The 15349-nt window shown below is 38.5% G+C and overlaps 1 protein-coding gene and 1 long non-coding RNA gene across 17 annotated transcripts in view; one reads left to right on the forward strand and one right to left on the reverse strand.

Annotated features, from left to right (window-relative positions):
- Nucleotides 1–15349, forward strand: part of LOC143019566 (uncharacterized) — a 467386-nt gene that overhangs the window by 218648 nt on the left and 233389 nt on the right. Inside the window, exon 2 of the long non-coding RNA XR_012965829.1 lies at nt 11409–11523. This is a non-coding gene — a long non-coding RNA (uncharacterized LOC143019566). The remainder of the gene's footprint in view (nt 1–11408; nt 11524–15349) is intronic.
- Nucleotides 1–15349, reverse strand: part of LOC143019563 (uncharacterized) — a 224598-nt gene that overhangs the window by 104674 nt on the left and 104575 nt on the right. For 12 of the 16 annotated variants that reach the window (XR_012965828.1, XR_012965826.1, XR_012965827.1 and 9 more), the window contains 11 exons: nt 14691–14810; nt 14115–14237; nt 13341–13463; nt 12306–12539; nt 11040–11185; nt 10020–10570; nt 8508–8894; nt 6381–6566; nt 5345–5532; nt 3092–3217; nt 721–891 (listed from right to left, as the gene is read on the reverse strand). Coding sequence is in view for 13 of the 16 variants with exons in the window: in XM_076175302.1 (XP_076031417.1) it covers nt 721–891; nt 3092–3217; nt 5345–5532; nt 6381–6566; nt 8508–8894; nt 10020–10570; nt 11040–11185; nt 12306–12539; nt 13341–13463; nt 14115–14237; nt 14691–14810 (2355 nt within the window). In the remaining 3 variants the exon portion in view is untranslated. The remainder of the gene's footprint in view (nt 1–720; nt 892–3091; nt 3218–5344; nt 5533–6380; nt 6567–8507; nt 8895–10019; nt 10571–11039; nt 11186–12305; nt 12540–13340; nt 13464–14114; nt 14238–14690; nt 14811–15349) is intronic. The other 4 variants (XM_076175305.1, XM_076175313.1, XM_076175309.1 and 1 more) reach the window with 4 other exon arrangements.

Consider the following 15349-nt stretch of genomic DNA (forward strand, 5'->3'; position numbering starts at 1 on the left):
CCAGTATGTTGGTATACCTTTATAACCTCTATGTCCCAGTTAGCACCAGATTCTTTCTATATATAAAAGAGACGGATTCAGACCGAGGAGGAAGGTCTATTCAACAGAAACCTGTTCAGTTGAAATCCGTCAGTTTAAGATGTGGCGTTTGGTAGATTTTTTTTTTTTTTTTTGGGGGGGGGGGGGTGGGAGGAAGGTTTGAGGACTCAGCAGAGATTCAAACTCAAAATTTCGAGATTTTTTTTTTAAGGGGTCTTCATATTTTACTATAGGACTCAACAGAGATTCAAACTCAAAATTTTGAGATTTTTTTTTAAAGGGGCTTCATATTTTTCTATAGGACTCAACAGAGATTCAAACTAAAAATTTCGAGATTTTAGGGGACTTTTACCATAGGGCTCAGCAGAGATTCAAACTCAAAATTTCGAGATTTTTTTAAGGGGGCTTCATATTTTACTATATGACTCAACAGATATTCAAACTCAAAATCTCGATATTTTTTTAAGGGGGCTTCATATTCTATTATAGGAGTCAACAGAGATTCAAACTCAAAAATTCGATATTTTTAGGGAGCTTCAAATATAATTCTGCAGAGATTCAAACTCAAAATTTTTTAATTTTTTTTTAAGGAGGCTTTAAATTTCATTATAGAACTTACAGATATTCACACTCAAAATTTCGATTTTTTCAGGGGCTTTAAATCTCACTCTTAGGACTCACCAGAGATTCAAACTCCCGCCTTGAGGCTCTGAGCTCGCGCTCTGCCTTGTCCTTCGACCTCTTCATTTCGGATAGCTCGTCCTTGAGGTTCTCGCGTTCTCTGGACCACGTTGCTGACAAGTCCTTGTTGCGCTCCTCCAAGACATTGAGGTTCCCACGCTCTTCCTCCAACTGGTTTTGCAGGTGTAAGGGGCATTGGGAGGTGTGAAAGTCGGTTGCAAGGGTCATTTTTTGCAGGTGTGTTTTTTGAGGGATATTTGAGACATTTGGAGGTGTCAGTGGGTTGTAGAAAGCGTTTTTGCAGTTGTAAGGGTTATTTGAAGGTGATTTTTTTTTTAGGTGTAAGTTTTTTTCATGTATGTGGATCGTTTGGAGGTGTTATAATAAATTGGTGTAAAGGTTGGCTCAAGGTGGAAGACGTATTTGCAGGTTTGGAGGTGTATGGGCATTTGAGATTGCGACGGTAAGTTGTGTTAAGTCGTTTGGAGGGATAACAGGTGTTTGCAGGTGGAAGCGTCCATTTGCGACGTAAGTAAGCGGTATTTACAGGTTTCGCGGATGTTTGAAGGCGTTTGGAGTGTTCGAATTGCATCAGTTGGTTGAATTTTGAGGTACACGAAGTAATACGCAGGTGTGGGGTAATTTTGAGGTATGAGAATAAATTTAAAAAACACGTCATTTGGAGGAGTAAGCGAGTAATATTTGCAGGTATTTGAGTTATTTGCAGGTGTAAGGATGTTCGGAATTACATCAGTCGGTTTGAATTTTGAGTCATTTTGATATATACGAATGGGATCGTTGTAAGGTGTAAACATCATTTGGAGGTTTTAAATACAGTTTAGTGGTGGTAGAGTTATTTGGAGATGCAGTAATTGTTTTTGGAGGTGCGAGAGTTTTCATGCGTAAGGATTGTGAGTTTGACGATGCAAAGGTTGTTTGAAGGTTTTAATACGTTTTGCAGGTGCAGAGGTTGTGTTTGGAGTAAATGTCATTAGGAGGTAAATTGGATTTTTGGAGGTGTGAGGATAGTGTGGAAAATGTGTTTTTGTAGTCGGAGAGTTTGTTTTAGGAGTGTTTGCATGCGGAAAATTATTTTGGAGGTATGAGTAGTTTTTTGAGGTGTCAGGGTTGTTTGAAAATATAGGTGTTAGTTGGCGATCGTGGTTAGTTGCGAGAGAGAGAGAGAGAGAGAGAGAGAGAGAGAGAGAGAGAGAGAGAGGGGGGGAAGAGAGAGAGAGAGAGAGAGAGAGAGAGAGAGAGAGAGAGAGAGAGAGAGAGAGAGAGAGAGAGAGAGAGAGAGAGAGAGAGAGAGAGAGAGAGAGAGAGAGAGAGAGAGAGAGAGAGAGAGAGAGAGAGAGAGAGGAACAAATAGTGAGAGACAGAGAAAAACAGAGAGAAAGAGACACAGACAGACACACAGATGCAGAGAGACATAGACAGACATAGACAGATAGGTAGAGACAGACCGACAGAGGCGAACAGATAGATAGAGGCAGACAGATTGGTAGACAGATAGGCAGAGAGACAGAGAGACAGACAGGTAGAGGCAGACACAGTAAGATACAAGAACAAACAGAAAGAGGTAGGTAGGAAGACAGAAAGAGAGACAGAGAGATAGACAGGTAGAGGCAGACACAGTAAGATACAAGAACAAACAGAAAGAGGTAGGTACGAAGACAGAAAGAGAGGCAGAGAGACAGAGAAAGATAGGGAACAAGGGGAGACAAAAATATATCAGTAAAGCACGGTATTTACAAGTTTAGTGAATATGTACATACGGTATCAAGACAATTGTTATTGAAAAATTAAATAAAGGAAAGAAGAAAGAGAAAAGATAAACAGTAAAGATAAGAAAATTATGAAAACAGTGAAATATTAAAGAAAGGGTAAAAAGAAGAGGAGGAAAAAAAGAAAAAGAAAAAGAAAAGAAAAGAGTTCAAGAGTAGGTTGTTTTGGCCGAAAGTGGATAAACAGGTGGATAAAGTCCAAAGTGGAATGAGAAATGGAACGGGATCAGCCATGATAATGGTCATGCGGAGGAAATAGGAAGGTGGAAGAGAAAGAAATATTGTAGTTACTATCAGGTTTCAAATAAATCTTATTTAACTTGCATTCATTTAACTCATAATCATAATAATAACAGAAATATTTAGAAAAAAGTATTAGTTGGTTAGAAAACAACAGCATGCTAAAGGTCCCAATCATTACTTACAATTCTAGATTTTAGTTATTTGTTTTTCTCTGCCGGAAATCGATTGGGAGAGGCAGAACTAGTACCAAAATAGCGTTTATTAAAGTTATGCCTTAACTCGTTCTCTTAGTTCCCTACTCTACGCCACCACAGAGAACGTAGCTAGCTACTCTACCCTACCTTCTTTTCCAATTTATCAACAGTTCCTTTCATATTTCTTTCAGATTTCTCTGAGTATTTGAGGTTTTCCTCAGCTTCTTTTAGTTTCTTCTCGAGAACTTGGACACTATGTTGTGATGACGAGAGCTGTGGTGTAAGGCAAATAATGGGTGAGGGAGGAAAAACGGTGCAAATACCCTCAAGTAGGTATATTTGATAGAGGCTCTCAAACTAAACATTATAATAAAAAAATATAATAGTAATAATAATAATAATAATATCGTCAACAACAATAATAACAACAACAACAATAAATAATGATTAATGATAATAATATTAGTAATAATAACTAACAATAAAAAATAGTGATGATGATAAATGAAAAATATATATATTTTTTATACTTGTGCTATTCGATTATTTTTTAGTAGTTTGAGAACCTCTATACATTGAAAGACAACGAGCGAACGATACAAGACTCGGAAACTTAGACACTACACGATTTGTGTGAGCAAAGCAGAAACCAAAGAAGTTAAATAATAATATTGGAAAACGCTCAAAAAAAAAAAAAAAATGAAAATAAAACAAAATTAAATTAGAAAAAAAAAATCAGAAAATCTGTGTATCAGCTACAGGTGGGAGAACCTTAGGGAATTATTAATTCTATTTACTTGAATTTTTAATCAATTTTTTTCAGGACTTTGCTTATCCTGTCTTGTTAGCAGGATACACAGATTGTATTTTAGAGATGATAGATACTAAGTATTATAGATCAAAATTTCGGTTGAAATATATAACAAACAAAAAGAACTCTTGACATGATTACATATAAACAAAATGTACACAAAATATCATACAATACAATGTGTGTGTATATATATATATATATATATATATATATATATATATATATATATATATATATATATATATATATATATATATATATATATATAAACACATTGTATTGTATGATATTTTGTGACAAATGGAAATAAGCTCCACCGCAATGACTCGAACATTTGCCTTAGCGAACGCTTATTATGAAACAAAGTTGATAGGCATTGAGCCAAACAGACCCTACAAAAGGAACGACCTAGACTACGACCTGGTAGTTCCCGGCCGGTATTAGACCAGCTCAGTCTCTATTCTAATTTTACCAAGCCTTTATGGCAAGCCATCCGACAACTTGTGTGTCATTGTGACAAATGATTTGCCGGATGTCTCGCCATAATAAAGACTCGATGATATTAGGATAGAGACTGAGCTAGCCTAGTGCCCTTGGGTAACTACCAGGTCGTAGTCCAGGTCGTTTCATTTGTAGGGTCTAGCTGGTTCAATGGCTATCGTCTTTGCTTCCTAATAAGTAGTTGCTATGGCAAAGGTTCGAGTTCTTGCGGTGGAGCTTATTTCCATATATATATATATATATATATATATATATATATATATATATATATATATATATATATATATATATATATATGCGTGTGTGTGTGTATGTGTGTGTTTATACATATATACATGTGTGTGTGTGTGTGTGTGTGTGTGTGTGTGTGTGTTTATTCATATATACATGTATGTATATGTTTGTGCGTGTGTATATGTGTGTGAGTGTATTATACAATATTGTATGCTTATGTTTGTGTGTGTGGATATGTGATTGGTGTATATGTGCACGTATGGCTGTGTATGCGTTGGGGTGAATGTAGGCGAGGGGCTCTTAAATGTTAACAAGTGAGAGGGACAGATTGCATGAAAGACTTGCTCCAGGGACGTAAGTACACAGAACCCATAGTGTGAGTAGGGGAAAAGTTACGACAAACCCATTCTTGTAAAAACCTGAAGCACGGAACGAAAAAGATGAGGCACAATTGTATGAGAAAATCCTGAGCATTTCGGCTGACTCTTTTTTAGTTCTTCAGTTTATCTCTCTCGCTCTCTTTCTCTCTCTCTCTCTCACACACACACACAAACACATGAATATATATATATACTATATATATATATATATATATATATATATATATATATATATATATATGCGTGTATGTATGTTAAATATACAAACACCTCTTTTTGAGAGATCATGGTCAGAAGAACTCGTTCCATTTCTCATCCACTTTTCCATCGCTTTCCCCGGTCAGCCATTTCTTTATTATCCTCATTTAATCCCCCAGAACCCCCCTGTTCTCTTTCCAGAGCCTTACTCCCCACCAACTGGATTGCATCCTACCCCGCTACCCCCACCCTTCCCCCACAGGTTATCCTCACCTCCTTCTGCATACGGTGCTTCTCTGTCTGCGCCGCTCGAAGTTCCTCGAAGCCAACAAGGTTCCCTTCTGCTATCTTGGCCTTGTCTTCCTCAAAGCGCTCCCGTTCGGCGGCCAACTCCTTCTTGAGGCTCTCCACTCGTTCCTTATACATTTTGAGGTCTTCCTCGTGACGGGAACCTTTGCCTGCTTGGGGAAGATAGGATGTGGTCATTGATTAATCTCCCCCGGTCTAATGACTTAGTTTGTGGGTTTTCAGTTTTGGAGTAAAGTGACTGCTGAGAGAACACCAGATCATAAGAAAACTGGACATATATTTTTTCCCTATTCGAATGGAGTATCCAGGGGAACACTTGAGTCGAATAAGAACACCATGTGTTATTCAGAAAAAATATAACTCGAAAGGACACAGTATAATCCACTCGCACACATTTCAGCTTGTTCGACATCCTGATTCCTTTAGGGAAGTTTTGAAGAAACCATAATATCATTACCAATGTTTTAGTTTATCTTTGACATCTCATAGTCCCAACAGTCAAAGCTGTGAGAGCAAAGGTAACTATGCAGCTCCTCAACGCCTCCTGGCGTAGGCTCCTCACCAGCACTTTCATTCAAATCTTAATATCTTCACACCAGTAGGACCTCTCCCAAATGTCAAGACCAAGACTTATAGTTAATTTTTCAGGCTAATTTAACTTGTATAATTACTTGTTTTCTTACAAAGAGCGCTGCTAGTGATTATATGACGTGTGTGTTGTGGTGATAATAAATCCAGAATGAATGTGGAGAATTTACTTGGTTATGCCTTGCCTTAAAAGTGATCATTCTGAGTAAAACATTGCCAAAATTTTGGTGAATAGTACATTTTGGTTAATTCTGAGACCTTACCTGCACCTCTACAATCGTTGTTAGTAACGTATGAAGTCATTCTAGTCAGTATATATCTCTCGATAAATGTTTAACTACTCGAATGCGAGTATTACCTGTTAACGGTTGACACGAATCTTGAGAACTATTATCTATTTCCTGATACTTGCCTCTTAATTTGTCGCTCATTAACTTGTCCTGTTTCTCCCGCTCCTCTTGTAGCTGTCTGGTAAGTTCGTCGTTTCTCTCCTTCTCTCTCTCCAGTTTATCCTCGAGGTCTCTTAGATTGGACAGGTCTTCGGAGTTGGGTCGTCCCTTCTTCTTTTCAGCGTCCCTCAGCTGAGAATGGAGCCGCTCTAGGCGGGAATAAGAGATTGTATTAAGAATAACAACAGAGGTCTCGAAGATTATGAGGGAGACTCAAGAATCCTATGGGGGCTTTTTATTGTTTTCTTATCTTTTATTCCTTATTTGTATTTGCTAGAAGAAATTAGATATATGAAAGACATAAACATAGATTCCAAGAAGGAGAAAAGAGTCTCCTAGTATTGTTTGAAAGATAAAGGGAGTAGAGCACGGTTTATAGAACAATAATAAATATAAAGTACAAACAGACTCCAAGTTTCGTTGACAACCTTGTGGTTTTCCCTGTCTGCTGATAATTATGCCGTTGTTGCTGCCTGCACGCAGTACTGTTAATGTATTTGATTATTGTTACTCTATTGAACAATATGGGATAAAGACCGAATTCCTATCGGCAGATCAGGATAATGATGTGTTGTCTGTGATATTAGTAGTCCGTCTGTACGTATAACACATACTTTATCTAAAATATCAGTGCTCTTCATGCAGAAACATCTCACACTGTCGACTTGTGTATTGTAAACACCAACCGAAATGAATACATGAGAACAAAGCAATAAAAATGCACCGAAATAAATTCGCGAAAGAAATGGTCATCATAATGAAAATAATAAACCAAAGATCAGAAATCACCCATCGGATTTTATAACGCAAAAGAACGAAAATTTTGTTAACCAGAAGATGAACACGTCAAACTTACGATAATTCAGTTCCTTCCTGTGACGACTAATCTAAGAAAATGTAGAGAAAAAAAAAAGAATGTCCACAAAATTCGTGCAAGTCCAAAATCAAAAAGTTCCACTCATCATGCAAGGAATTGCACACAGCTGAAGAACACAAGGAATTGAACTGAATCTTCGTTTTACATCTCTGTCGAACAGTCAGCGTTCAATTGGTCTTGTTGGTGCTACGCAGTTTGATTCAGAAGGGCGTACAAGGGTCTGATAACAAGCAATGGGTATGGGGCACAGCGCTTGTCACTTGAACTTTTCAAAGTTGGTGTTATCTAGCTTTAGAGTGCAGTGTCTTTTGCTGTCAGGTTAGATTTAGTTAAGAGTATAAGGTTCTATGAGTAATCCTCATCATCTCGCACTTGGGGATGTTACATGTTAATGGTTCGCGATGAGGGTAGCCAGCTGATCCGTGGCCGCGTTGACCGGACTGCAGACTTTTCCAGTTCCGCTAGGATACTCTACTTGCTTGTTTAGATTGTTAGCGATGTCTCGTAGTATGTCATGGGCTTTGTTATTGAAAGGAAGTTACGAGGCGTTATGATTTCTTGGCGAAAAAAAATGTCTATGAATAATAGAAGCTATACAGAAAATGGGAGATCCTATTGCGTGCACCAAGAGAACTAATCGCAACGACTGAGTGATCTTCAGAGGCCCAGTTATTCGGTCAGCATGAAAGGCATCATCAATGTGGTCTGCCGGTCGGCAGGTTTGTAAGCTACTGTCTGATAGTGGGGTATATAGTGATATGTTTAGTTGACGGTTGATACCATTGACTAATTCCTTGAATTAAATGGTCAGAGTTCTGTCTGTGCCATGTGAACAAGATGAAGGTTGTGTTATTCAGATCATATGAAAGCATAGTTTATGTAGTGATGGTGTCTCGAAAGCCAGATATGGTTTCACTACAGAAATTATGCGGTCTGTGTAATTTTGTAGACAAGTACAGGAGGCTTATGAAGGTGTTATGGTTATGTATCAAATCCAAAACCACGCTTCTATAAATCCGCAATCCTACAACAGGTCTCTTTCCTCTTGGGATTTCTATTTCAGTCTGGTCTTCTTCATCTGCCATCTTTCTCTGCCAAACAACATTTTATTTTTTTGTTGATCTCTCCTTCAGGGTAGTGGTGACTGGCCTCTGGTTATCCTTCCTCCCGGGTTCTTTTCTAACCATAATGCTTGCGCGGGTCTTCCACTTACCACACTCCTCGTCCAGCTCCTGCACCATCCTCCTCAGGGCTATCTTCGTGGTCATCTCCGTCGGGCGCTTGGAAGTTCGAGGTCCTGAGCTCAGGGAGAGGCTCTTGGCCTTTTCCTCCCTCTCCTTCTCCTTCATCTTTGCTTCTGTCTCCTTCTTCTCGTGTTCCAGGTCTCGGATCTTCCTCTTCAGAAGCTTGACTTCCGACTCCTTAGCCTCTGTCCTCTGCTTCAGAGTCTCGTTCTCTGTCTTCAAGTTCTCGGACTCTGAGAAGAGGAGGTGGCACATCTCGCCGTCGATGGAGTTCTGAGAATTACGCTTGCCTTTGCACATTTCGTCAAGGACTTGTTTCTCCGTTTCCATGAACTTTAGTTTGACGTGAAGTTTGGCTGTATGGTGACCAAGATGTGTGTGAATAGCGTCCAGCTACTTAACTTTCCATTGAATCTGGGTGTAATTAGGTATGTGGGTGTGGAGAAGTGACTGGGTTTAGGGGTGGGTGCATACTGATGTGGGGAGCTATGTTGATGTGTGAATATGTCAATATGTCTTATTGGATTAATGAAAGTTATTTATTAAGTAGATAACTTTAGACAAACCTTCAATTATAAAGGAATCCTTAGTAAATACAGTATTGGTAGCTCGTGCTTGCAGGCAATTCGACGTGAGGAAGACAGATCAAACTCAAAAGACATTGTTAAATTACATGAATGAGCATTTTTCTTGAGAACTTAAACCTGTACATTATCTCTGTTATTTGCAGTTATGGAATGAAAAAAATTATCGCGATAAAATCACATCCAGTCAGCATGAAACATAACATGAAATCCCAGGTATTAAAAGGTTGAAATGGCTGTAAATCACCAGAACTTGAAAAACTGCTAGTTATATTTTCAAGAAAATGGACGTGCAAGGATGACAGGAAGGGAACAGTCTGAAAAAATTAGCAGTCTCGTGCTGAGGAACAACATGCTAGGGCGATCAAGGGAAATTTTTAAACGTGAGGAGGGTGAGATGTGCAACAATTCTCACTTCACGGGAAAAATAAATTAAAACTGAAAAAAAAAAATCCGAAAAATACTTCCCTTTTCATCGCCCATTCCTTTTTTTTTTTTTTTAATGACATGATAATTTATATTTCATGATATGATCTTGCTAAATGCATTCCTTTGTGTTTCCCTTTAGGAACTTTCAAACCAAGACGTTTACTAAGCCATGACAACCGGCGTAATTTCAGCACTTAACCGAGTTTCAAATTGTTACGGGATTTATAATATCAAGTAATCCTCACCCCGAAGCATAACCAAATAATCATGATCATTATTGATAATACTTGTATTATGAGCAATATCTTGTATACACTATTATTTCCATATCAGACCTAATATCTAATTTATAAACATGCGCGTACGTCTCTATCATTGACTTGTATGAACCACTTGTATGACATAAATCTTCTTGAATAAATGATATCGACCTAATCCTGAAACTAGTTAAACTCTCGAAGTACTTACCACATTCGCTCTCAAGTTCGTCGACCCATTTGATGAGTGTCGTCTTCGGAGTGGTGTCCTTTGGTTTCTTGGGCGTCCTCTCCTTGTACGGCGAACTGACCTTCATCTCGTCGCAGTCCTCCCGAAGTTTCTTACAAGTGTCCTCCAGTTCGGAAATCTTTTTGTTGAGGTTGCCGATCTCGGTGGCTTTATCGGAGAGCTCGGTCTTCAGCTTATCTTTGTCTCTTCTGAGACAAATCAATTCGGTGTTACCGGCAGAAGACTTCTCTGGAGGTTCTCCATTGGCTGTGATGCTCTGTGCGTTTTTCAATTTCTCTGTGGACTCTTTGAGTTTTTTTTCGAGCCGCCTTACTTTTTCTTCAAGAACCTGTTTGTCGATGTAGAGGTTCTCTTGGGTGGTGCACGGCAGACGCTTTAGAGTCTTCATCTGAAGGCGCTTGTTGTCGTCCATTAACTTCTCATTCTCTGTCTCGAGTTCGTTGAACTTGGATTTGAGGGTCTCGAATTCTTTCTCCATTGCCTCGTTCTTTGCCATGTCAGCTTCGAAGGATCTGTGAATCAATCAAACTTTGCTAGCAAAAGTCTGCATTCTCATTAAACCACATTTGTTTGTGCAGTAGTTTTCTATGCTAAAAACAATATTTTTCATACTCTGCGAACCTACGACAGTGTTGCTAAAATGCTTTATGGATATGGATGTGTCTGAGCGTAGGATAATGGGTGATAGTATGGTATATCTATGGTGTATGTGTATGGGTAATCCTGTGAAAATGTAGATGCCAGAATGAACATAAGTATAGTTGAAATGTGAAGGATAAGAGTCTAATATTATTCACACTATTCTAGATTGCAATCCAGACATCTGGATGTGTTCAATGGTATGAAAATGGAGATCTTTTAAAGGAACGGAATCAATTGTTTTTATAGTTTCGGTTATGGTGTCCGTAAAGATATGGATATTTGATATGGATATTGATATGAATCTATGTTCTTAGTGTGAATATGGGTATGCCTCTTTACCTTCCACTTTGGAGTTTAGCTCTTCTGGGATCGACTTTACTGACGATGTCTTTGATCTCCTTCTGAAGTCTCTCGTTCTCAGACTCTAGGTCCTCGATCTTACGTCTCAAGACTTGGCTCTCTTGTTCGTTGAGCTCTAGCTGAATCTGGGGACGTAAAAGGAGAAATTATTGAAAGAAAGAGGGTGAACAAATGTGGCGGTTAAAGAGAGGAAGGGAATGAGAACAAAAATCAGGAGGAGAAAGGAAGGAAGGAAAGGAGAGGCTATGAAGAAGTGAGGATGGGGGGGGATTGAAAGTAGTGATGTATATGGTAGGTAACGATATAAATGTCTTCTATTAACTCTAATTTCCAACGTTGTTTCCTCAGAGGATCTGCTGCATGACCCTACCAGCAATTCAGACTGAAATGGTACAAAACTAAGGCGATAGAGGGAACACAACAATGCGAACAGACTAAAATACCTGAAAGTCTCCAGTAAATTGTAAGTACTGGAAAATAATAATTTGACATTTTTTATACATAAAAAACAAATCTGAGGCCCAAGAGGTTTGTTGTATCTTTTACTGTTTTAGTTTTCCTCCTTTCTCTGTATAAGCAGTGATTGCTAACTAGATATTTATGATACTGAAGGAATATCTATCCAAAACATGCCTGCGTTTGTATCCAGAAACGGCGGAGGATGGTTCTGTATTCCATCTTGGACGTAAGGTGAAGGTTAACCAAGGCTGGTCAAAATAGACACCATGTGAGGATTGAAGCTTTGTGTATAACGTTCGACTTGTTGAGGCTTTTTAAGTAAACGGACGCTGAATATAACCTCTAAGCTATTTACACATCTCGAAATGGATGAGGAAGGGACAATAGGACAGGGCATCCTACGGGGTGCCATAGTCTTTCTATCTGCGGGAATTAACTTGATCAAAGGGGGTGCAAAACAGAGGCATGTTGGATACTGCACACCCTTTAATCCGCTTAATCCCCGCAGTAAGACTTTAGGTGGCACCCCATGGGAAGACCTGTCCTCGTATATCCCGTCCTCATTCATATCGAAATATATAAATAGCTTAGAGGTTGCATTCTGTGTCTGTGTACTTGAAAAGGCTTCAACAAGCGGAACGTTGTACATATAATAAAGGTTCCGTCCTCACACGGTGTCTACTCAGACCATTCTCTCGGCAGTTGCCATTTTGAATCATGAAGCGCGGCCACGAGTATTCACGATGTTCGTTCCCGAGCAATTGAAAAATAGAGAAAGTGTATTACCTTAAGTTCCGTAGGATCGAGGTCCTCGACAATAGGTTCCTCTGGCGCCTTTTCTTGAGATCCTTGACGGCTGAGGGATCCCTTCTCGACCGATCCCTGCCGTTCGAGGGAGCCCGATCTCTCAAGGGACCTCTGTCGGTTGGCCTTGGCTTTGTTGCTCATCTTCTTCAGCTGAAGAGCCAGAGTTTCGTTTTCTTCTTCAACCCGAGAGGTCTTCTTCCGGAGGGTTTTGACCTGGAAATACAAAACGAGCTCGAAATTTGTTTCTTTCTTGTCTTTCAATTTGTTGATAGTGATAATATAAAAGTCCAAAAGCCAATTTGCCTCGCACTAATTGAATGTATGATTAAAGTACTTCACGGGCTGGACACAGCTAATAGCTCATTCTGAAGGCCTCTTGTGGATTATTGTTATCATTATTTTTTATTTAAATATTTATTCGTTGTTTTTATATATCAATCGTATCTCACCGAAAAATTTTCAACTAGGCGAGCCTTCTACTGTGAATCATTCAGAGATTTTCGCTGAAACGATCTACATACCATTACCATATACAACGTATAAGAGATATTTGCAACGAGTGAGGTTGTCTTCGTTATCTATATTGACACTTCCTGAATTCGAACGTAGAGTGCCGGTGCAGTAAGCAAAACAAGACAAATGTGTGAATCTCTATTTTTGTTTCCTTATATTATCTAATTCAGATTTCTGAATTCATTTACTGTATTACTCACATGGTTATAGACATTGGACATTTTGGACCACATTTTGTTAGTATCCATATTCATTCTTGTTTAATTTATTCATTACTTTTGGATTTTTCCCGGACACTGGTTTCAAAAACTCTCCTTGATCAAAACCCTTGTAGTCTTGAAATACCCCTTAATTTCTATTGCATACAACTGAGGCAATTCATAGTTTCCAGGTATCTTTTTCAAGAACTTGACTGTATCCAAACAACAGGCAAATGTCACAGGTGTAGATCAACAGGTGTCTCGTATCTCGAAAATTAAAAAAAACAAAATTGGGACTTACCTCCTCCTCCGCGAACTTGAGTTGTTCCTTGATGTCTTGTTCGCGTTCCAGAGAGTCTTGAAGATCCCTCATCAGCTGATCGCTGTTGTCTTGGCTGCCCTGCCGTCCCATCATCTGGGCTCGCTGGGGAGAGTAAATAACAAAGTGAATTTTATTGATAATTTAAGAAAATACCAAAAAGCTTCTTCTCCCTTATAAAGGAGGTAGCCATTGATTTTATAAAACTTCTCTTCCACATAAATTCAGACCGGGGGAACATCGATATAAAGATTGAACTAAGATAGTATTAATGCTAACAAATACTACAGCTCTGTGTAAACAAAATAGATTTACAATGTAAAGAAGTTATTGTTAGATATGAGAGGATTTGTGCAATGAAAAACAGAAGCTACGATCAGCAACAATTGGTATATTATGGTTTACTGTCGTGTACACAACAAGTACAGTAATGATTTTATCAGTTTCTCGTTTTCCGATGCAATGCGTAATTACATATGCTTCTCCAAGTCTCTTCCAGAACTTTTTTATTTAAATCTATATAATCCTCATATTTTTTCGTCTTACTTGGACTTGATTTACTTTATGTTATTTTTACCTTATCTTTATTTTGCTTTCAGTTTACCAAATTAGATTGATTGTATCAGGTGCTTGCAAAAGACAACAGTATTCAAATTTACTAGTATAGGAATTGACAGAAGGATAGAGAAGCAATGACAGGAACCGGAGAATAGGATGGACACAAGGTTCAGGCAAATCACTGAGATGATCACTTACGCTGTACTTCGCGCCCGGCTTGGGTTTTTCGTTGACCTTCTCGGTGAGTTTCTTCTTGTCCACCTCGGCCTCTTCTAGTTGAGACTTCATCTTCTCCATGTCCTCGTTCATCTTAACCGAAATCTGTCACAAGATGAAAAAAAAATTGCTTAACTTCCTAAGGATGTAAATCGTTGGCATCTTGAGGCTTTTGGGTAGGTTTGTGTATTTGGAATGACTACAATTGCCACGAGGAATAAGAGATTAGAAACTCTTCAAGGTCACTCATATCGAACAGGACTATTACCAAAGATGAGACAAAGATCATTGCACACTTAGCTATACCCAGAGAGCCCCGTCATCACTTCCACAATCGTTAAGCTAACCACCTAACTGGGAAGGACTTTAAGAAATTGGCTTCTAATAGAACCGTGAGCAACAAGAAAGAATGAAAAAACAAAGAATGAAGACCTTGTTTTTATTGGAAATGGATTGTAACTTATACCTTCAACTTACCCCTGTATATTAGGGCATCAATCGTCTCATGCATGTCATGTATGTCATGCAGGATAGATAACACTGAAAACTGTAACAAACCTCTTTGGCAAGTGAAAGTTCCCTTTCGAGAGTCTTCGTCCTCTCCGCTCTTTCAATGTCGCTTTCTCCAACTTGAAGCTCTTTAAGTTTTTCCTCAGCTTCTAGCTTCGATTTTTCCAGCTGTAAATCAACAATCCAGTCAATCTTACAGAGGTTATCCAACCATGATAGTTTACTTCGCCTTGTCAACCAATTAATTTATATAGTCTCAGTATACACATGAAGATGTGCTGAACACCACAGGGAAAAGAAAAATTCTTGGAATCCGAGCGCTTTCGTGATAGTTTTACATCTTCTAATGTAATGCTTGAAGATGTAAAAATATCACGAAAGCGCTCGGATTCCAAGAATTTTTCTTTTCCCTGTGGTATTCAGCATATCGGTGTAGTCATGTGTGTTTTGTGATACTTGTATATGAAGATGTATATGTTTAAATTTATTTATCCTGGTAAGTATGTATCTTGTGTTGCGGAAGTTAGCAAACAGCGCAGAGCCATTTATTGATTCCATACTTGCTCGGCAATAGAAATATTGTTATCAATTCTTATACGTAGTCATGCCATTTAGCGACAATATATATATATATATATATATATATGCATATATATTATATTTATGTACATATATATATATGTATGAGAGTGATGAGTGAGGAGAAT

Source organism: Oratosquilla oratoria, chromosome 37, assembly GCF_046742065.1.
Source record: "Oratosquilla oratoria isolate Oo_2021 chromosome 37, ASM4674206v1, whole genome shotgun sequence".
Lineage (NCBI taxonomy): Eukaryota > Metazoa > Arthropoda > Malacostraca > Stomatopoda > Squillidae > Oratosquilla > Oratosquilla oratoria.